At 38.5% G+C, this 23075-nt stretch overlaps 1 protein-coding gene across 3 annotated transcripts in view; it reads left to right on the forward strand.

The window, feature by feature from the left end:
* VCAN (versican) overlaps window positions 1-23075 on the forward strand; it is a 137655-nt gene that overhangs the window by 63673 nt on the left and 50907 nt on the right. For 2 of the 3 annotated variants that reach the window (XM_050944808.1, XM_050944810.1), the window contains exon 7: window positions 1820-5251. The exons of the other annotated variant lie outside the window; for it this stretch is intronic. In XM_050944808.1, coding sequence (XP_050800765.1) covers window positions 1820-5251 — 3432 coding nt within the window. The remainder of the gene's footprint in view (window positions 1-1819; window positions 5252-23075) is intronic. 3 annotated transcript variants of the gene reach the window in all.

Here is a 23075-nt window from a genome sequence, read left to right on the forward strand (position 1 = left end):
GCATGTGAAAATACCTGATACATACATACGTATTGAGTACTCCTGAGCATGAAACAAATGGATGTGCTCAATTTGCATGTTCCTGTATTCTCCCTTAACTTCTTCCCCCTCTCTGCCTGTCCCATTGTCTGTTCTAATAGTCTTTTCCCTGTGCTCTTAAATTCTGGATGTCTTAGTGGTTAATAGATTCTTCTTTGCTCCATTCTCTGGAATATCTCCTTTCTGTAAATGTGACCCTCTGAATCCTGTCTCAAACCTCATCTTTCTCCCTGCCCTCTGGCCCTCAGGTAGGAATGATAAAACTTTCATATCATATGCTGAGTCTTTGAGTTTCCCTGAGCTCATTCATTAATTCTGAAACGCAGCTTTTGGCCTTTGTCCCTGTCTTCCTAAAACATTGTAACTATATAAACTTCTTGCATGTTTGTGTAGGGATTTTAATTACCTGATTAGATACTTAACAATACTTTCATATGAAAGAGGCTGTAGGTTCAATTATGTTCTGCTGGGATAGCTAGTGCTGACATATTTATGTACTAAAAATCTTGAAATTGTCTATGTCCTAATGTTGGCTCTAAGGGCCATACTCCAGTCTTGATCCGCAACTGCTGTCCCCTTATTGTTTTGGTGTTTTAAAGGGCCTGATCCTGTTGTCCTTTCATATATAATGCTCCCAGTTTTGTGTGTGAAGGGAAGCAGGATTATGCCTTTTTAAACTGTTTTCCAAAAGTCAACTTCATTGCAATAGGAGGTTTCTGATCCTGCCTGTGGGTATTTTTTGGACCTCGGTGGACTATCGTTCTCACTTTCAGACCTAATCTAAGTGCCTCGGAGTATAGTTTACGTGGATTACAGCAAATCTTATGACATTATAATACAGTGTTTTAGGACGGCATGCTAGTTTCTGTTGCCTAAGCACACTCCTGTTGCTGTCAGGGTTCCTTTTTGTGATTTGTAATTATGTGCTGAAAATATACTGAGCTGGTATTTTACTTCCTGTTATACAAGTGAATTGTATACTAAAGTAAGCCTTGAAAAAACACCCATGACATTTACAATACAACTAATACATGGCATAGCATAAAGGCACCAGGGGAAATGGGAAACATCTCTTTCTTTAACTGCAAGAATTTTCTGATAGACTGGGAGTCAGTTGTCAAGAGTATGAAATGAAAAATTCAAATTCAACATTTCATTCAGTACAATAAAGAGCAATATGTTTGTATTTTGTTGACATTATGTTGTATGAAGACCTCTGAAAATGTTAATATAGCACCATGAAACTAATATTACTGACATTGCTTTGTTACTCCTGCTTTTGTTGTTGTTCAGCAATGCAAGAGATTCCCTCCCCCAGATCTGAGGATGCTGCCCTCACAGCACTTCCAGCTTAGGGAGCAAAAGACAGAACTTTTATGAATAATATTGTATCCTAAACTAAAAGTAATAACATTTAATTTCCTTCCATTACTTAAAAACACTCAATAGCACCTTTAAATTAAAACAAAATCTGGCAGACAAATACTTCGGCTAAAGGCAAATTAATTAAAGCCATTCTGTGAAAAAATACTGTTCTCACCTTCAGCCCTAATCTAACTTCCTCTGAGTATAGTGTATGAACTCAAGCAAATCTTGTGGCATTGTAATATAGTGTTTTTATGCTGGCATTTAAAGCTGTACTGAATTCATAATCTTTTCTAAAACATTTAGTCGTTTTCATTCATTCTGTTCAGGTTTAACATTTAGTTTGCATCAGAAAAGTATAAAAATGGGTTTATTTATACCCTTTCTAACTGATTCTTTAACATCTTTTTTTTAGGTAAACAAAATATATCAGAGTCTGCATCTGTTGAGCTGGACATTCCTATGAAAAGTGAGCCAGCCAATCCATTAACAGAACTAAAAATAATACCTGGGATGCCTACTCTAAAACCCAATATCCCTGATAGTTCAATCACTGAATCAGAGATCCCATCTTTGGAAAAAGTGATCCTGGAAAGCAAAAAGGAAGGTATAATACTAACTACCAGAGGGGGTGAGAAAAAACAAGAAGAGAAGATGCTTAAGGAGAACATTAAGTTAACCACTATTCTACCTCAAATTGTCACAGATGGCAAAGTGTATTCTTCTGAATCATTGGAAATGACTAAAACTGATTCTACACCTAGGCTAGCAATGAGTACACCTATACAAAAGGAGTTGGAGCACACTTATTCTGCAGTAGAATTATCTAAGAAATCAGATATTTCTAAAATCAGAAAGGAAGTTTATTTGTCCTCAGTAATTTCAGAGCATAGAGCAGCTACAAGTGCGATTCCCACATCACTTCCAATCACAGATTCGTGGGAAGATTTTGAAATTGAAAATACACAAACTGTTGAAAGTCAGACTGAACAAATAGAGGTGGGCCCAATGAGAACATCTGCAAATGCCACTGTGAGAGAGTTTGCTGAAACAGAGACTTCAGTTACACTAACGAAGGAGGAAATGTATCTTAGTGCTCAACCTACAAAAGAATCAATGGAAGCAAAAACTCACAAGAAACTAACAGCTATTGTAATTCCCAAAGATGTGCACACTGATCATCATGAACCTACCACAGAGGAGGAGAATGGCAAAGGAAGCACATACACTGTTATGCCTGACCACAGAACTTTGGCTTCTAGCAGAATCCCAGAATTAGAAGTAATTACTGTATCAAAGACATTCTTAGATGGTCATACTGTAACTGCTAGGGCATCTTCTACAGCAAGTGAGTCAACTCCAGCAGTTAGAATTACAGACAAGCTTATTCTGTTTGATAATGAGGGATCAGCTGAAGGAAGCAGAGAGGATTTGGAGGATGTGCAGACTACCGATGCACTTGAAATTTCCTTTGGAGTACCTATGTCTACATCTGTACCAGCAGTTAATCAGACGGAAGCTGAGGCCATCACTGTCTCACAAGGTACCACTTCAGCACAAGGGGTAGTAAAGGGAATGGAGACTGACATCTACCCATTTCTAAAAACAGAAGGCTCAATCATCTTAGAAGACACTAGAGAGCCTGAATTGAGAACAATTGATGTTACAGCCCCTTATATCACAGCAGTTATTCCTGATTCTGATAAGGACAAAACAGAACCTAAGAGATATGTTGCTAGTGAGAAATTCACACTTGCTCCTCGAGTTTCAAGCACTCCACTACCTACTGATAAAGATCAGGAAAATGTGACAGAAGATTTGCTTCATTATGTGAAAACATATGGAGCTTTAAGAACAGGAGATGGTATCTCTGGAATGGAATTTTCTACACCTTCTCCAGGGCAAATTTATATTGTAGAACATACAAAGCACCCTGAAGCAGCAATTTCAACAGCAAAAGATAAAACTAAGATAAGTGTTGAGCCAACAGAAACAAAAACTGATGAACAACGTACAGCTATATCAGCTGATATAGATCAGGGTAAAGCTATTACAAGTGTCTACCCCACTCGCAGAGCTATAGAGCTGGAAGTGATCACAGTATCAAAAATATTGCTGGATGAAAGCAATGCAACAATAAAGTCCTTTCTGCCATCCGGGCCAGCATCAAAAGTTACAAAATTACCAACTGCCAGGCCCCCTGTCATGGAAGTGACAGAAGGTTTTACAGAACATACAGATGTTGTTTCAAGGTATCATGATACCGTGAGAACATTTGCTCCTGCACCAGAAATGAAACCAGAAGAAACTACTGAAAAAGCACTATTTACTGAGGACCTTACATTTACAGATAAAGAGTTCACAAAATATGCAGTCACAGAGGGTGGCCAGATAAGTACTGGAACAACCATGAAAGAAGAATTATCTTCAGTGACGTCCACTACTGTAAAAGCCTATGAAGAAAAGGTTGTACCTAGTGCAGGAACAGAAGGGCAACAAGATGATTTGATTGAGGAAGGAAGCACTATTGAGCAGGGTCAAGATCTAGGAATCTCCAGAGTGATAACTACTATTCACCCATATGTGGAAACTCAAGATATAGAAGGAACAGTATTTCAAAAGGAACACTCTACCAAAGGTGAAGCTATGGTACAAATGGTTACTGCCACAGAGTCCACAGCATCCATTTCTAAAATGGATGTGACATCTACTCAAGTACACGTGGAAACAGATGATCAGGAAGTTGTCTCTAAATCTGAATCTGCTCAGACCAGTGTTACTGAAAGACAAGATGTGATCCAAATTACTGAAGAAGCAGTGGAAGAAAAACCATATGGAATTACTGTGGAACAATTGGCTACTGCCACTGATTCAACTGCAACTACTTCTAAGGTACCTGTGACATTTGTTCAAATATATGAACAAAAGACAACTTTAGAACCTGAATTGGCTCACACAGCTATTACTGAAAGGCAGGATGTGGACATAATTACTGAAGGATCAGCATATGATGAAATACATACAACTACAGGAGCTTTCGTGCCTGATATAAAGATAAGGGATTATGAAAAAGTTCTAGCGTCTGGTGAAACAACCACTGGGACCATACAGCTTGTACTGTCTCCAGAAGTTGTTGCTGTTACTGAATACAAAGTAAAGACCACTGAAGTTATGCCAGTACCACCAACCACTGAAACTGAAGTAGATGAAGGTGGAGTACCACGTATCAAACAAGAAAATGAAACAGAAGGCAGTAGTGTGGTGAGTTGGGAATCTGAGTTACCTTCACATACAGTGCCAACAGGTCCTTCTGCACCAGAAGGTATTACTCATCAGATTGAGAAGTCTACTTCTGTGGAAAAAGTGGAAAAATTTACAACCCATAGTCTGGAAGGTTCAGGAATATTGGAGGAACCTAAAGGAACAGAACCAATTATATTTTCAACTATTGGAACAGATAAAACAACTGTTCTAAGTGCAGTAGACAAAATCCAACCAACTTCAACTACCAAGTCCTTTGTTACTACAACGCCGCCATGTATAATTAATGAGGAAGATGAGGAGGAAACAAGCATAGACATGGTAATAATTGATGAATCTATTTCTCCCAGTAAAATCACTACTGATGATGGTCTGACAGTGGAAGGCAAGACAGTGGAACCAGAAATTGATAAAGAATATTTCACATCATCAAGTGCCACTGCAGTTGCACGACCTACCAGACCACCCAAAGTTGAGGAAACCACAGAGGTTTTAGAATCTGAGGAAGTGTCTCCCTCTATTCCAGACATGAAAAATAAATCTGACATAACATTATTTGTTATTGCCATTACAGGCAATGATACAGGTAAGAGTTTTCCCTTTAGACCTATGACCTATGTCCATACAGTTTGCCATAATAGTAATATTTCACAATATACTGTTTCAGGAGTTATTCTTTGAAGCACAGCTTTGTCTAAACTGGAGTTTTTAAAGTTTTTCTATGTATATATTGATACTAATTATTTAAGATAATTTAGAAATGTACATTATAATTGTCTTTGAGTCAAATTCACTACTGTATTGTACTATATAAGTACAAATGTATTGTACTTATTATTAGGAGTTGTAAGAATGGTGTTTGTCATATTATGTACTCAAATCACTGATTGGACTTTGGTTATCTGTGACACAAAGCATTTTAGTTTCACAGCTTCCATGCCATACATTACTATTTTTAAATGTAGCATTAGACAGTGTTAACATTCCATTTGTCTGTAGCCATTAACAATGCTATTTACAGTGTGGTCAGCTAAAACATTTGGGAACATCTGTTACATCTACAGGTGGATGTTGTGGGATTTAGGGGGCAAAATATTTGCCATGGTGTATCATCATCATTTTCCTGATTACTTTGCAGAGTCCGTGATGCAAATTACCATAATTTGCACAAGTTCATGAAGTTCTTTAGCTGAAGGCACTGTACTTGCATATGCAGCTTTAATTCCATGGGTTTCCAGAACAGAAACTGCAAAACTACATTGAACTAAACTAGCATTGAACTAATCTACCAATTCCTGAATTAAAATATTGTATCAGACAACTGGCCATTACTTGAGATCATTCGTATAGTATTAAGTTTAAAAAAAAAGAGATATGAAAGTGCTGAGAAAAGGGAGATTAATCGAGGTATATTGTAGGGTTTGTTGAATTTCATGCTATGTTTAATTCATTTATAATGATTATTGCCACAAAAATATACATTTTATTTTTCTTTTAGCCTAGTAGAATATGATGCTTTCTGTATGATTACTCAGAGGATTAATTTCCCACTTATTCATGACCATAACTACCATTAGTGTAAAGAACTTGATCCAACTCCCATTATAATTAATGCAAGTCCTTTTATTGATTTCAATGGGAGTTGGTTTGGGACCTAATAGAGTTGTGTGCACCAATCAAAAGGCAAAAGTAATACCGTGTAGTAAGCGGAGCTTGTACAGAGTGCAATTTTTTTACTTTTGCTTGTTTTGTACTATATATATCTACAATATTTAAACTGCATAGTCTTGACAAATACATTGTGAACAATTGGGGCTTAATATCAAAACTAGACTGGAAAGGATTACATGTTTTTTTTTAATTGAGCAGTACTTTTGTTACTGGAATATGCGACATATTAGCAGCATTGTGGGTTTGTGTTCTGCCTAGTGCCTATATTTAGAAGTCACAATTAGATGAGACACTCTGATGAGCCACATCAAATGATTGAGGTATGTGGATTGGATTTAAGTCAGATACAAAATACTCTTGAATTCATGAAAGTTCGATTAAATCCATTCGCTATCTAAGGATCAGATTGTGGAGTAGAAGAGGCCATTTACTTGTATGCACGAGTATAACAATACCACAGCTTACTGTGCATAGGAGGAAGCAGTCTTCACAGAGATGCTATATCCTTCCCTCAAGCCTGGGTCAGGAAGGGTGGGAGGGTTTGGGGAGTGAGTGTAGCCTTGACTCCTCGTCCCCCAAGATGAAGGTATGCCAGGGCAACAGGAGTGTATGCTGAGGCAGGTCTCAGTTCACTCTTTCTGTGGAGCACCAGCAGTCAGGGGAAGAAGGGTGCTGTGATTCCCTGGGTCACAATTCCCTCCTGAGATGCTCTGGGACAACACAAGAGTGTGCAGTCATTTTCTGTGGGCCAGATCTCACACTAATGATCTAGCCCTTAGAGCAGAATTTCTTCAAACTTTACCTTCTGTTAGAGTTTCAAAACTTTTTAAATCTCTGTGTGTGTATTTGTGTATGTTTGTGGGTATATGTGTCAGTGGTTGAAGCTTTAACTTCAGTCAGTGGACCTTTTTTGTCACTAAGGATGGTTTATTCTACCATGTATGAATCAAAATAACTCTTTCTGTAAAATAAGGTGGAATTCCCCAAATGGCAATTTCTCTACTGTGTTCAAAAAGAAGGGATTTTACCATCTTTTTAGTGCAGGATTAGAATGAAAGTTTGTTTCCCTCCTTCCCCCAGCCTGTTTTCAAATCTGACAGCCACTGTATGTGAATTTCCCAGCCTTAGACATCTAATCAGATAGCTGCCCCTAAAGGTGCTTTTCTTTTGAACATTCTGACCATTTTTTTTCGTTCCACAGAAGTACTAGAAAACTTTTGCAAGATCCCATCAAGCACATTTTCAATTCACTGCTTCTTAGTACATAAACTTTCTTTTATTCTGAAGGAAATACATACAGTAAGTGTTAAGGAGGAGACAATTTGACAGAGATTACTAACAGATGCACTTCACCAGAAGTTAGTTACTACAGAATGTGATACAATCCATTTTTCTGATACGCTTTGCAATGAAAGTTGATTCATAGTCATCAGGGAACTATATAAAACAGTGTCATTAACTTGTTGGTTCTCAGCTAAGGGATCACAGGAAACAGTATTCAGAATTACAATTATCTTTAGTAAACAATGTTTGTCCTCATTTGCATTAGCATATTTTCAATAAAATATATTTTAACACTCTTAAATACAACAATAAACTAGGGATGGAAAAAAATCCTGCCAGGATTTTGAAGTACAAAAAGTGTAAATATCTCCTTGCAAATAGCAACTTTCTTATCAAGTCCTGAAAATAATACCAAAACAATTACAAGATGAGTTGAGGTATGTATAGTTCAAGCTATTGTATATAAATGTCTCCTCAGTAGTATTGATACATTTGTGTGAGTCAGTTCTCTACCTTCCTTCGCCTCCTTTTCTTCAGTATATGTTTGTGCTGGACAGGGCTGGCTCCAGGGGTTTCGCCACACCAAGCAGCCAGAAAAAAAAAAAAAAAAAAAAGCCACGATCGCAATCTGCGGCATTTCAGTGGGAGGTCCTTCACTTCAACCGGGAGAGAGGGACCCTCCGCCGAATTGCTGCCAAATAGCTGGACCTGCCGCCCCTCTCTGGAGTGGCCGCCCCAAGCACCTATTTGGTAAGCTGGTGCCTGGAGCCGGTCCTGGTGCTGGAAACAATAGTTCACCTCAACAGCGGAACAGGACTCTATGGAAGTAGAATAGTATGTTTCATTTCACATCATTGATGTGACTTGTCCGGTACAGTGGAAACTTGCCATTATGCTAACATGGTGAAAAGCCAATTTCTGCAACTCAGTTTCACTATCTGTAGTGGGCGTAATAACAGTTAAGTACCTCATACAGGTGTTGTTAGTCTTAATTAGTTATGAGCTCTATTTTCCTTTTGCCTCTCATTAAGGGAGTAATTTGGGGTTACCCGACCTAAGTGGAATAGTGTCTTGGAAGCAGAATTACAAAAGCACATAGAATGCCCACACTGGCTCAGACCAATGGTCCAGCTAGCTCAGTATCCTCTTTTCCAACAGTGGCCAATGCCAGGTGCATCAGAAGGAATGAAAGAATAGAAAATCATCAAGTGATCCATCCACTGTCACACATTCTCAGCTTCTGGCAGTCAGAGGCTAGGGACACTGAGGGCTTGTCTACATCACAAAGTTGCAGCGCTGGTGAGTGGGTTACAGCGCTGCAACTTAGGAGGTGTACACATCTGCAGGGCATCACCAGCGCTGCAACTCCCTGTTTGCAGCGCTGGCCGTACTCCCGTTTTGTCTCGGGTGTAGAGGATCCAGCGCTGATGATCCAGCGCTGGTAATCAAGTGTAGACACTTACCAGCGCTTTTCTTGACCTCCGTGGAATAAGCAGGTATCCCAGCATACCTGAGGAAGCCTCTGGTAATCAAGCTGGTCTCCTTCCCCGGTTTGCTCTCGCGTTCCCCGAACCCCGAGCAAGCAGGTCTCCTTCCCTGCCGTTTGCAGGGGGTTCGGGGAACGCGAGAGCAAACCGCAGCGAAGCTGGTCTCCTTCCCCAGTTTGCTCTCGCGTTCCCCGAACCCCCGAGCAAGCAGGTCTCCTTCTCTGCGGTTTGCAGGGTGGTTCGGGGAACACGAGAGCAAACCGCGGCGAAGCTGGTCTCCTTCCCCGGTTTGCTCTCGCGTTCCCCGAACCCCCGTGCAAGCAGGTCTCCTTCCCTGCGGTTTGCAGGGGGGTTCGGGGAACGCGAGAGCAAACCGCGGCGAAGCTGGTCTCCTTCCCCGGTTTGCTCTCACGTTCCCCGAACCCCCCTGCAAACCGCAGGGAAGGAGACCTGCTTGCTCGGGGGTTCGGGGAACGCGAGAGCAAACCGCGGGCAAGCTGGTCTCCTTCCCCGGTTTGCTCTCGCGTTCCCCGAACCCCCCTTGAAGCCGCCCAACAGCGCTGCAGTGTGGCCACATCTAACACCACTTGCAGCTCTGGTTGCTGTAAGTGTGACCACTCTGCAGCGCTGGCCCTATACAGCTGTACTAATACAGCTGTAACAACCAGCACTGCAAAATTGTAGATGTAGACATACCCTCAGAGAATGAAGTTGCATCCAAGACCACTCTGCTTAACAGCCATTGGTGGATCTATCCTCCATGTACTTGTCTAATTCTTTTTTTAATTCCTTTATAGTTTTGGCCTTCACAACTTTCCCTGACATTGAGTTGACTGTACATTATGTGAAGTACTTCCTTTTGTGTATTTTAAAGCTACTGTTTATTAATTTCATTATGTAACCCCTGGTTCTTGTGTTTTGTGAAGGGGTAAGTAACACTTCCTTATTCACTTTCTCCCCATCATTCATGATTTTATAGGTCTCTATCCCTTCTTATATCCCTTCTTAGTTATTTCTTTTGCAAGCTGAGACATCCCAATCTGTTTAATCTCTCCTCATATGGAAGTTTTTCCATACTCTTACTCTTTTTCGTTGCCCTTCTCTGTAACTTTTCCAATTCTAATCTATCTTTTTTGAGATGGGGCAACCAGAACTACATGTGTTATTCAAGTTGTGGGTGTACCAGGGATGTATATAATGGCATTCTGATATTTTCTTCATATTATCTATCCGTTTCTTAATGGTTCCTACCATTCTGTTAACTTTTTTAACTGCTGCTACACACTGAGCAGATGTTTACAGAGAACTATTCACAGTGACACAAAGATCTTTCTTGAGTGGTTACAGCTAATTTAGATCCCATCATTTTGTACGAATAGTTGGGATTATGTTTTACAATGTGCATTACTTTGCTGTAGCCTCCTCCTCCTCCTCCTCCCCCTCCCCCACCCCACACTTGTATATGGCTGTTGAGGCCATACCCAAGACTCCTTTGGGGTGGCTAGAGTCCTAGTGAATTGTAGCAGAAGGAACTCCCTTGCTTTCCTGAGCTAGTGACTGTGCCTATGGTCAGCCTCTGCGGGAGGTGGAATGGGGAAAGGTTTCTTGCACTTTTCCCCTCAGTTTCAAAACTGCGCATGGGCGAGCCATAATCTGCCACCAACTTTGTTAAAGCACTTTGATGCCTTTAGAAGGTGTGTGTTATAGATGTATGGCACATTATTATTATTATTTATTTATTATAGACCCATATAGGAATGATGTGGAATATTGACTAGATTGAATGAAACTGAATTAAAAATATCGACTAGGATATTAGGTTATTCTAGACTGTCATAAATTAGTTCCTCATATAGTACAGTATATGTCCCAGTTTGATTTTAAATATACGTGCGAGAAATGTATATTTGTATCATTCAAATATTGGACTAGATGACCAAAGATAGCATCTCCACAATGATTTCTCTTCTTGTTCTGTCCACAAATTAAATAGTTAAACATCTAACTGCAAGTATTTTTGCATGAAATTAATTGTGGGTGCATAAATGAAGTTCCAGTTACAAAGAGGTGTACAATTGCACCCATGGAAGATAGTTGAGGCCTGGCTGAAAAGCAAGCCCATTATGTTATATTTTGGCAATTACGCTGAAATGCTGATAAGAGAAAGAATATAGCTGAATGGATCAAGCTGCTTATTTGTATAAGAATACAACAGTTTTCCTTGAGAGAATTTATGGCAAACAGCCCATGCACTGGCATGTGAATGAATCTGAGGCAGGTGCACAAATTATGAGGAATATAAAGCATGACATTTTCTGACAGTCTATGGGACATGGGCAGGTCTAGGACAGGTGTGCAAATTAATGAGGAAAATATCTTTATATATGGGGAAACATCCCCTTTTTTGTCATGAAAATGACAGTGTGCAAGTTCCATAATGGAATATGCTTTAGACTTTATTTACTTGTATAGAACTTCATGCCATTCTCTTTTGCTTATGATCAATGTTGAATGGGACTCAACATGGACAGGAAAAACATCCTTGCACTGCATATATGATCATATTAGTAATTATGATTACATGATCATAATTAGTAATTAATCATATGAGGCTTGTCTTTCATGGTGGAAAAACAAAACATGCTACTCATGATCCTGGTATGTTACATTAGCTCCAGTGGATTGTAACAGTGAGTTATGATGCTGTAGCTGGAAGGCTATGAGTTAGCAGCTGAAAAAAAACCCAAAGGAACTTTTTTAGCTCATAAAGCTTTAATTAGCTGAAAAATGATAGTGGGGGCGTAGTGTGGGGTGGTTTAACAGCGGTTGAGGGGATACTGAAAAAACAGCTTCTGTCTGTATGAGGAGTAATTTGCACACCTGCATTTTTGGAGTGTTTACTTAGTGAATACATTGGAAGGTGCTTATTAGATCCAGGGTTTCACAACCGCTCTGTCTGGTTTCTTGTGTCCTCCAGCCTTGAACAGAATGAAAATGAGGGAACCTGTGCTTTGTGTGTGTGGAATTTTATGAAAAGAGATTACAAACATTGTGTGTGTTTAATATGTGATTTCTGTTTAATATGTTTATTTCCTGCCTTGGAACAAAGTGTGTGAAATTTGAACGAAAGTAATTATCTTAAGCACAGCATGTGGATTAATCATGGCCATTAACCCCAAAACTTGCAAATAGAGTCATAATTAGGGCTCTTCATTGAGAATGCCCATCATGGGCCAGAGTATTCACATAAAATAGTACTTTATAATGTTTCAGTGGAACTATTCATATGAATTTTAGTATATCAGTGGGAATAAGGCGCTCACGATTTGACCCCAATTAGTACCACTGATGCTAAGGGGACTATTGATAGAGTTAGGTACTACTTAGTATAAGAGTATCAGAATCTGAACCCATGTTCAGTGGGATTTGATAGAGTAGCACAGGGACTTGCTAGATGTCTTTATATATATGCATGCAAAAATTAGATATTCACAGGTTTCACACAGGGAAGGATAGTATAGAATTGGCCTGTATCTAAGTACTGTCAGACACATTTTACTTTTCTTCTGAAAAGGACGAGTTTTCATTCCTGGCTGGCTCAGGTCGTTGTCTCACAGCACTGATGGCCACATCTGACCATACTTCCTTGGGTCAGGGTGTGCTGTCAAGCATGGTAGACATGGTAGCCAATACCATCAAACCCTGCTGGCTCTTTCTTTAGTTTTAAGTAGGAATCCTACTCTACTGCAGCATGTGTGTACTGGGTAGTAAAAGACTCCCTACACTCTACATGCCTGTGCAATACAGGGTAGCATTTTCCCCTTTAAGTGTGACATTGCTCGGAAAATATAACAATAAGTCTAATAGTTTTTTAAAACTAAGATTATTTATGCACAATGGTATATATCAGTCAGGACGCTGTTCTGTGGGACATATCCACATACTTGCTATTTTTAACAAGGTTATTTTAATTATATGTATTCATTGTTGAGTTAGAAAGATATTTGTCCTCCGGGTGAGGAAGCACCTATGGTAATATCTGACGTATTGAATAAAAATTAGACATTTTTCTTCACTGAGAGGATAAATGTCTGTTACTCTAACCTATTATTTATTCTTAGGAGGTGTTCCAGGTTTATAAAGAAAGTTTTACATTCCTTGTTATTTAGCCCTGTTGTTATCTGTGGTGATTATGCAATGATTTATTGCTTAAAAAAGCAGATTATGGAGATAGTCAGAGAAATTTTGACTAAACCATATTCCATCCAAATATGCAGTTCTGTTGAAATAGAAATGCTTCACCAAATTGGGTCAACTTAGCTGGAATTCTGGTTTTTAAAAAAGAAGTTCTGACAGTGTCTTAACATACCATTTTGATAATAGCCGAACAAATGTGTCAGTTTCTCATTTTGAATTTTTTATGTTGTATTATATTCTACATTATTATGTATTTGACAAAATAATACAAACATTAAAAACTCTAAGTTGAAACATTTTAATTTTGTTGAAACAAAGCATTTGGAATAACCCGAAACTAATTTTGTTTTTTTCAGAATTTTCCTTCACAGAGAATTTCAAAATTTTGGGGTTTTGCTCCAGTTTGGAATGAATCTCAAAATCCTCTGTGAAATGGAACATCTGGTCTCTGCATAGCTTTGTTGATATATGTGAACTGGATTGTTTTATTTATGAGCAACAAGTTTAGCTTAATTAGCAACTGCTTAGCTCTTGAGAAAGCTATCATATATTTTGAAGTTAATATCATTGAACTAGAATGGTTCAGGAAAACGGTCTCTTATGGCTATGTAAATGCCGATGCAGAGAGGTGACATTTATTTGGAAAGCAAAGCCAGCTGGTCCTGTGACAGTGTTCTCTTGCCATAACTTCCTGGGTATTATGCCACAAAATTGATCCAAATACATTTCTCTCTGTGGTGGCTTATTGGTGCAGCAGTGTGTAAGTAACTCACTGTTGCCCTGATTAAGGTCCTCTCTAAGTTAATACAAAACCTCCCATTTATTTCACTAGAAGTTGGACCAGGCACTGTATTCTGGATGACCTTGAGAATGGATCAGTTGTGTGCTTTTGCCAATCAGAGAGAAGGGATCGAATTAATCACTACTGTAAATAGGCTCAGCAAATGGATGCTGACTTACATCAGCAGTGTATTATTGCCATGGTCAGACATCCGGTATTCTGACTGGCTGTCAAAGATGCCATTTGATATGGTAATTTATTTGTCAAGGGTAGACCCTCATCTTTTTGTTTCTGTGCAGTAATGTGTCAATGCTAGTGCTTAGTGTTCAGCTAAGACAGAAAATTGACTCTTTTGAGATACATTTCCATGTGAAATATGGATGCTACTTGTTTTGTTAATAAGGTAATTAATCTATCAGAGAACTATAGGAATTATTTTCATATCCTGAATGACCTAATCCTTTATATATCCATTCCTAACAACTGAAAAATATAGACAGAGAGCCAGATTTGCATCTCAGTTGCTCCAGAATAAATGCAGAGTATCTCCACTGTGGTACTTGAGATCAGAATCTTGCCATTGTAATTGGCATCAGAATCTGGCACAATGACTTCCAAAAGTCCTTTCTAGAAAGGGGGGGGGTTTAAAAATACATTTAAGGCCATTTGGCAGCAGAGACTTAAATCAACATATTTAAGCCTGTTTGAAGGACCTATTGCTTAATTAAGCCTGCTAGAATTTCACCACATTACCATACTCTTGTTTAACCAGTGTTAGGAAGAAATGAGACACAAACACAGTATAAATTCTATTTGAAATGCAAATGGTATGAACCAAAGCTAAACAAACAAAACCAAAAACCAGAGTAAGTTTATGTTTTTGTGCATTATTCCTCCTTCTGCTTCAAAAAACAAAATACAGCTTTGAAATTTCACATTTATTAATTAACAAAACTACTAAATAGTGTGCTGGCCATAATTGTTGGCTCTTTCTGAGGAGCATATTATAGAATGATGAATATTTTTTTCACATTCCTTTACCGACAGCCATAGAGACCAGAAAACAGTACCCTCATGGTTACATACTGTTCAGAGGATGCATACACATTCCCTGCTGTTTGTGCATTGTTGTCAAGGAAACCTCCCAGATCTAGACACAGGGATTACACACTTCAAGCTTCCTTATAGCTCTTTGTTAATTCATGAGACAAATGAATGATCATCTCATTCATAGGTACAATGTAGTTTTTAATATTTCTGTCATGAAGGGAGAAGGAATACTTTTTTAGAACGTTCAGTCACACATATAGATAGTCCTGTGGAATTTTAATGTGTACAAAATGGCTGTTGTCTTTTATGTGGAGACTACCTGCAGAATATGATTTCTATTTGGAAAATAGCAGTATTTTTTAATTAGGTTAGTGTCTGTATCCAAAATGTACTGTGCTTTTCTCTATTGAGTGAGTGAAAGTTTCTTGCTGTTGAAGCTTTTTTTCAATCTTCAGAAAATACTTGCTTACCAAAAAGTAGTGAAGATTTACTTTATATGAAGTGATTCAGCTGATGAAGCCTAATTCAGGATGAATACATGGTATAGTGTCAGGAATGTAAGCTAGCATCACTTTAAAAGTAGCTTGAAGGTTAAAATGATTCACAAAACAGGTAATAAGTACTCCGGTGACAATGGTTTTTAAATATGTCAGCAATTCACGCTTTCTGAGCTATTCATCATTTTCTCTAGCAGGATTTTGGTTTTTTTTAATGTCAGGTTTCTGTGGCAATACTTTGAAACAGTTGAAGTTTTCCTACTAGCACAGTAAATGTGGTTAGCTTTTTTCCCACATCCGTCTCCCTCCTTTTGGCAGGATGGGTCTGATTGATAACACACAAAATACATATTCATGCTTTTCATAAATTTTGTGAATTATTTACATGGCATTGTCAGTCTGGTGTTGGCTATGTGTTTTCTGAAACCTTTGGGAACATGGAGTTGAGATTGTCCTGTTCTAGTGAATAATTCATATTTATAAGAAAAATGTTGAATGCAGTGTATTATGATCTCTCTGACCACCCCGTGCATTATTACTGTCGGTACCACCCAGAAAACTCAGTTCCTGTCACCACACAGCAATAGAAATGTTCTCATCACCAAGGGTTATATCTGTAACCCCTAAGAAGGATCAATGTTGTCTTTCCTTTACTTAAAATTTGTTCTTGTTCAGAAGCAATTTGGGCTTCTGAACCAGTCATGCCTATTTTTAGGCTGCCTCTGCTCCTCTTAATTAATCACTGTTTTTTTATTTTGCCATCATTAAGCTACAGAATAAACAAAGACATCTGGTGATATATTTTATCTATCTGCTGCTGTTCCATATTTTAAATTGTTGGGGAGCTCCCAAGTGCCTTGACCAGAGTGTAGGGAATGCTTTAGAGTCATTAATTATTATTGTTAGTAATAATAGTATGTCAAATTCTGAATTCCTCATGCAGTTTTTTCTTATGCGGGCAAGAGTCCCAATGATTCAATGGGACTTTTGCCTGAATAACAAAAAAGAAGATCTGGCCCATCATTATGGTTTTCTGTGTCAAGAGAGCTGTATCTATAACACACATGCACAGACACAGAGAGAGAGAGAGAGAGAGAGAGAGAGAAATGTCATTCTGAGTAGATATCTAAACTAGTTTTTCTCCTTTCAGGCAACCTGCACTAACTACCTTAAAATGTGAAAATACGTGATTCTTTGTTATCCTATCCTTTGCCATTCTGCTTGTAGTGAGATTGTCAGTGATCCAAACATCTTTTACATCTTTCTGAATATAAACCTCGAAGTCTCTGTAACTGTTGTATATGCTTGGATCACCGCATGTGTAGGCTGGCAGGGTAAGATACAGCCCACCAGAAGTATCCTCTGTTGAAGCAAAACTGTAAGGGTCAGTGTACCATTCTTTGAATCCTTAGTCTGATTTCTACCTCAAGTGTAAAAACAACTTTGTTTTTGCTGATACAGAGTAACACAGCTACCACTCTGAAACTTACCTCAAGTGTAGATTTTCCTCTTCATGCTTGAAGGAACTGGAGATAGCGTAAATTCCCACATGATTTCTTTAACTAATCATCTGAAAAGCAATGAACATTTGTTAATTTCATGGCTTGAGGCAAAAGGACAGTAATTGCGCTTTCAGAAATAGCATTGGTTTTACACTTTGAAATGATTTAGCTGCAAGCGGCCAAATGGAACCGCTGTTTTGCACTGGAACTGGTAGGTAGCAGTTCAGCAGTGTCAACTTTGAAAAATGCTGAGCTTTGCTGTACAGAGAGTTAATAAAGGGTTAACAAAGTTCTGAGCATTGGATTGTTACTTTGCTTAATAGTTTTAAGTAGAGCTGGTAAAAATGTTATGTTTGAAACTTTTTTTTAAAGTGTATTTTTAGAAAAAAATTCTTTTTGCAGAATTTTGTTTTTGTTTAAACAATGTCCCATTTTTAAGCGGAAAGGCTGAAAACAGAAAAAAATGAAACCAAAAATTAAAAAAAAATCTTTTTTCAGGTTTTGTTTTTTCTTTTTTCTTCCTTTCTCTCCTTCTCCTCCTCCCCTTTTTCAGTGGCAAAATGGGGCAGGAGGAGAAGAGAGGAAGAGCGAGAGAGAAAAAGTGAAAAAAAAATAGGAAAAACAAAAAAGTCCTTTTTGGTTTTGGAAATCAAGTAATATTTGGGGAATTTTTCCTTCAAAAAAAAATTCAGTAAAACCTATCATTTAAAATGGAATTTGATTTTTTCCAACATTTTTCTTGAAACATACTTAATATTTTTCAACTACCTTTGGTTTAAAGTTATCAAATTGAACCATATTTCTTAAAATGAAATACTTTGTTGTTTCAGTGCTTGTTCAAGGTCTGTTTGTACCCAGCTGTTGAGATTTTTCCATATAGGTAATTTAGAGAGTCTACTTTGCTCAATAATCTTAAATCCTCCATTTTACTTGTGAAATGGTTGCATCTTCACTAGAAAAGATAACGGGGTTGATTGGAAAGGCAGTTAGGGCCCAGATCATCAAAGGTACATAGGCACCTAACTCCCATGGATTTTCAATGGGAGTTAAACTCTTTGAAAATTTCCCTAAATAGGTTATAACTATAGACAGGATTCCTGTGAGAGTTTCTTTCTCTTGGTTTCTACATCTAGTCTCTACATTCTTGTATTTCACCCTAGTTTACAAAACTCTTCTTGTTCAACACTCCAATGATATGTTCAAATAATTAATTGTATATTGTATTATAATTAGTTCTCACAAAGGCCTTTATCCATGATAAGTATACTATTGTGGTATATCTACATTGCAGTTAGACACTCATGGCTAATCCATGACAGCTGATTTGGGCTCATGGGGTTTGGGCTAAGGAGCTGTTTAATTGTGATGTAGATTTCCGGGCTTGGACTTAGGTTTGCCAACCCTCCAGGATTGTCCTGGAGTCTCCAGGATTAAAAGAGTAATCTTTAATAAAGATTATCATGTGATGAAATCTTCAGGAATATGCTCACCCAAAATTACCAACCTTACTTGGGCTGCAGCCTGAGCTCTGGGGACCCTCCCACCTTGCACTTCCTCAGTACTGCTGAGGCCTATTTTTTGTTCTGTGCTCTTCTCACTATTTCATCTGCAGTGCACAGTGCCGCCAATAGGGGGGACAAAAGGGGCCCAGGGGCCTAGGCAATTTAAAAGGGCCCGGGATCCCCCAGCTGCCGCTGATGCCGCTCTGTGAGCCCCAGGCCCTTTTAAATTGCCCGGGTGGGCCGCAGAGCTCCTAGGTGCATGTGGGGTGGGGACCGCTTTGGGCCCTGCACTCTGGGAGCCCCCATAGTCTGGTGCAATCGGTCCCAAAAAGTGACAGATTCGTCATGTCCATCCTGCACCCCCTTAGGGATGGCCCTGGGGCCTGGAATTGCTATCAGTGGGCCTGGTAGTGTACATGTCACCATGCAGACTGGAGAGAAAAGTAAGGCTCAAAGGCAGCTCAAAAAATAAGCCCAGCAGCAATCATTTTAAACTAATTATTATTATATAATTTACTGACTACCATCAGTGTGCATGGCCCTGTACTCCTTTCTTACAGAACATAGTGTAGAGGCTGATTTACACTGCTGTAATTCCATCAGCTCAGAGGGAGTTCCTGCACATTCATGAGGTTACATTTCAAATAGCTGTAGACATTTTCAGCAACTTTTCTCCATTTTAACAAGTTATGCGGAGGGGGGGAATATTCCATTAAAAATGCAGTTATAGAGTCCAGTCTGAGTCTTCCAAGTGAAATTTTCAAAGGAGGAGATCCCAAATGATGTATGCACATTTACATGTGCAATTGTGCCTACAAATAGGTTTTTAAAGGCCTACATACCCAGTTGCACTTGCAGAAAATATATGTATAACTGAAGTAAATAAACAAATAAATGTAATTGCACAAATGTGCACGCTTTTTTTGTTTACACAGGTAAGTCTGTCCCTACTGAAAATGTTTCCCTTTGTGACAGGGCTACATTTGTGCAATGGTTAACTCATATTTTAATGAAGAAAATTAGAGTCTAAAAATAGCCTTGCTTTGACTGAATAAGTACACATTCCCTTATGATTAATATCACTTACCATCTTAACCTGGTAAATTCCACAAAAAGAACAGGAACTGCAGCCAAAATGTGCATCTGATCAACTGTGATTTTGACTGTTGGCTTTATGACTAGTGGACTTGAATAGAAGTTAAATTAAAACTATGCTATGAAGTACTTAAAACTTGGAAAATTACAGGTGATAAAATCTCAGTAAAGCTTTGCATTAAGTGACACTAAATACACATTAACCACTCTCTGAATCAGTAAAAAGAGTATTGTAGGCCAGATTTTCAGCTGATGTAAATCAGCATATCTTCAGTGCCTTTAATGGAGCTATGCCTATTTGTACCACTGAAGATTTGGCCCACATCCATTTAATTCTGGCATACATATGTAATTAGTACATTGTAGTAATACTGTTGTGTAACTACTTAGATAGCTTTTAAAAATAGCTTTCCTAGAGCTTGGACTTTGTAGGGTCGGGTTTGTTATTTTAATCCAAAGAATTTCCCCCCCTGAAACCACTGATATGGTGTAAAAATACAAATCTTGGACAGCTGAAATAAAACGGTGGAAAAATAGTATGCCATGGTCAATGTTACGCAAGTACGCAACAGGGGTGCTGGAACAATTTGTGTAGTGGAGGTACTGAAAGCCATTGAACCAAACTGCAAACCCTGTATATGATAGAAACCACTTCAAGCTAGGGGGTACTATGTACTATAGTGCTTATGTTGTGTAATCAATTTCAGTTTTCTCAGAACTGCAGCAAAATCATTATTGAGCCTATTGTAAGTGTTCTACTAAAGTCAAAATACATGTCATTTTGTTGAACAGCCACAACCAATGGGTGAAAAAAAAACTCCAAACATACATTGAGTTGTGAGTTAAAGTTTGAGAAGGTGGTAGACCTTTGGTGTTAATCGTTCCTGTTTTCATATTCAGACAGCCTCCTCCCTTGTTGGAGTTGGTGGGCGTGAACAGGACCACAGGAATACTATAGCTCTTCTTCTGTTTCCCTTCCATTTTTGGGATCATACACCCCCATTTTTCCCACTCTCCTTAATCCTATCTTTGTTGCAAAGAGGCACTACATCAGTTCTGTTGTCAAGAGCTCTCTAAACCTAAGGAAGTAAGGGTAGATCTTGCACCTACGTGGGGTAGTTCCAAGTGTATGTAACAGCAGATGCATTTGGGTGCCATGCATTTGGGTAGCATGGGGTGAGAGAGAGCAAGGTGTGAGTGGGCTAGGTTGGGGCAAGGGCAGATCAGCCTCTTGTGATGGGCCACATGAAGGCTCATAGAAGCTACTACGACTCCAGCAGGAATAGGTTCTGTGAGCAATTCTGCAGTTGCTTCACAGCCCAGGGAGCAGGATTCTTCCTCTCCCAACCAGCACATCTGTCTATTACCTGGCCTATTACCTGTCTATTACCTGGTACTTGGCCTGGGAGCTGGTCTGTGGATTTGCCTTTACATTCATATATCTAAACAAACCATCCAATAGCAGATGATTGAACAACTCTGTGATATTTTTTTTATTGCTTTTTGTAAAATGCTGACTGGAGATAATGGCTTAGTATTTGCCAGTTTGGTTTGGGCTTATTGAACACTCCAGTGAGTTAGAATCATATTCTTTTTAGGCAATAGATAATGAGTTGTCATTAGAAGACTGTTCATGTAGGGACAATTGTGTCAGCAGTAGGTTCCTCTTAATATGAGACACCCACTATTGATGGAGTTTTGGTGACGAGATATTAGGCTATAAAGGAAATGTGAAGAAAATAATTGACCTTAGACTAGCATGTGACAAGAATTCACCTACTGTCAAGGGATCTGAGCTAATAGGACTTTCCCCTCTTTAACAATTATGAGCCTAACATTCTTTCAATTAAATTGTAGCCTTTGACATATTACTCAATCTGTTTTTCGTAATCATTTTACCACCAAGGGGGAAAAAATGCAGAAAGGAATAAGGGCAAAGGAAAACTCAGAGGTCAGCAAAAGGTCTCATGATAGTTTCTTTTAAAATTGGAATGTTGCTTTATTTCTGATCTGGTTTTCGCATCATCGCTTTTACATCAAAATTTGGCAGAGGCATGTTAGCAAAAGGTCTCATGATGGTTTCTTTTAAAATCAGAATGTTGCTTTATTTCTGATATGGTTTTTGCATCATCGCTTTTACATCAAAATTTGGCAGAGGCATGTTAGCAAAAGGACACAGGCCAGAAACCTGTGGGAAACAGATGTCCACATTGGTGATACCCACTTTCTACAGGTGTTTCTGGTCATAGCCAACAATTTTGTCAGGCTAGAACTTGTGGGAATGGTACTGTTATAAAAAGATTGGAATTTAAGAACATTCCAAGAACTGAAACGCCGGTTTTCAGCAGTGCTGTGTCTTGCATGGAAATACAGATACCCAAATACTGTAAATCATGCTAGATAGCTGAATTTGACTAGTCAAGACTGACCACCCACCTTGTATTACTTTCAACTTCTTTCTAGCAGCTGTGCAAAAGTTGTTCTTTTCAGATGTTGCCTTCCAGAAACTGAGTTGAGCAGTTGAAAGTTTTACTCAAGGTCAATTTACATTTAAATAATTTTGGTTTACTGCTGAAGGGGGAGGGGGGACAAGTATCAGAGGGAGAACAAAACATAATTTTTTATTAAATTTAGAAAGTGGAAAAAAATGTATTGAAACATGCACATATCCTTTAAATGTTTCAGAAGTTGGAAATTTTTGGCTCAGAAAACTGTTGGAAAAATATCTCCAGCTGGGGAACATTTTGAACTGAATTAAATAAAATCTTCTGTTTATTTAGACTGAATAGTAATCAAAAATAGGGTTTTACTAGATTGCATCCTACTTACTAGACAATTTAATATGAGGAGGAAAGATTAAAATAATCAGAAAATTGATTATTTTTGGAACTTACTTTGTTTTGTTATACTTAGGTGTGTATAGGAGTAGCCATGTTTCTTTAACACTTAAGACTAGATCCTTAGTTCAATTTGCAACTCTTCATAACCAGAAGGGAGGAGATAGGCTGGAGCACTGTTCCATGCTGACCATGTTTGGACGTCTTTATGGTACTACAAGATGGCATAAGTTAGAACAATCATAAGTAGAGCTGATCAAAACATGGAATTTCAGTTATGTGGGAAATTCAGATGTTTTGAAATTATTATTATAATTTCTCATTTGTATTGTCATTCCACCTAAGAGCCTTCATCCTGGACTAGGACCCTCTTGCATTAGATGCTGTAAAACGCAGAACAAAAAGACAATCGCTGTCCCAAAGAGCTTACAATCTAAGTATAAGACAAGAGACAACAGATGGAGATAGACTGATGGGGAAGTACAAGGAAACAATGAAGATTGTTCC

This window comes from Gopherus flavomarginatus, chromosome 3 (genome assembly GCF_025201925.1).
Source record: "Gopherus flavomarginatus isolate rGopFla2 chromosome 3, rGopFla2.mat.asm, whole genome shotgun sequence".
Lineage (NCBI taxonomy): Eukaryota > Metazoa > Chordata > Testudines > Testudinidae > Gopherus > Gopherus flavomarginatus.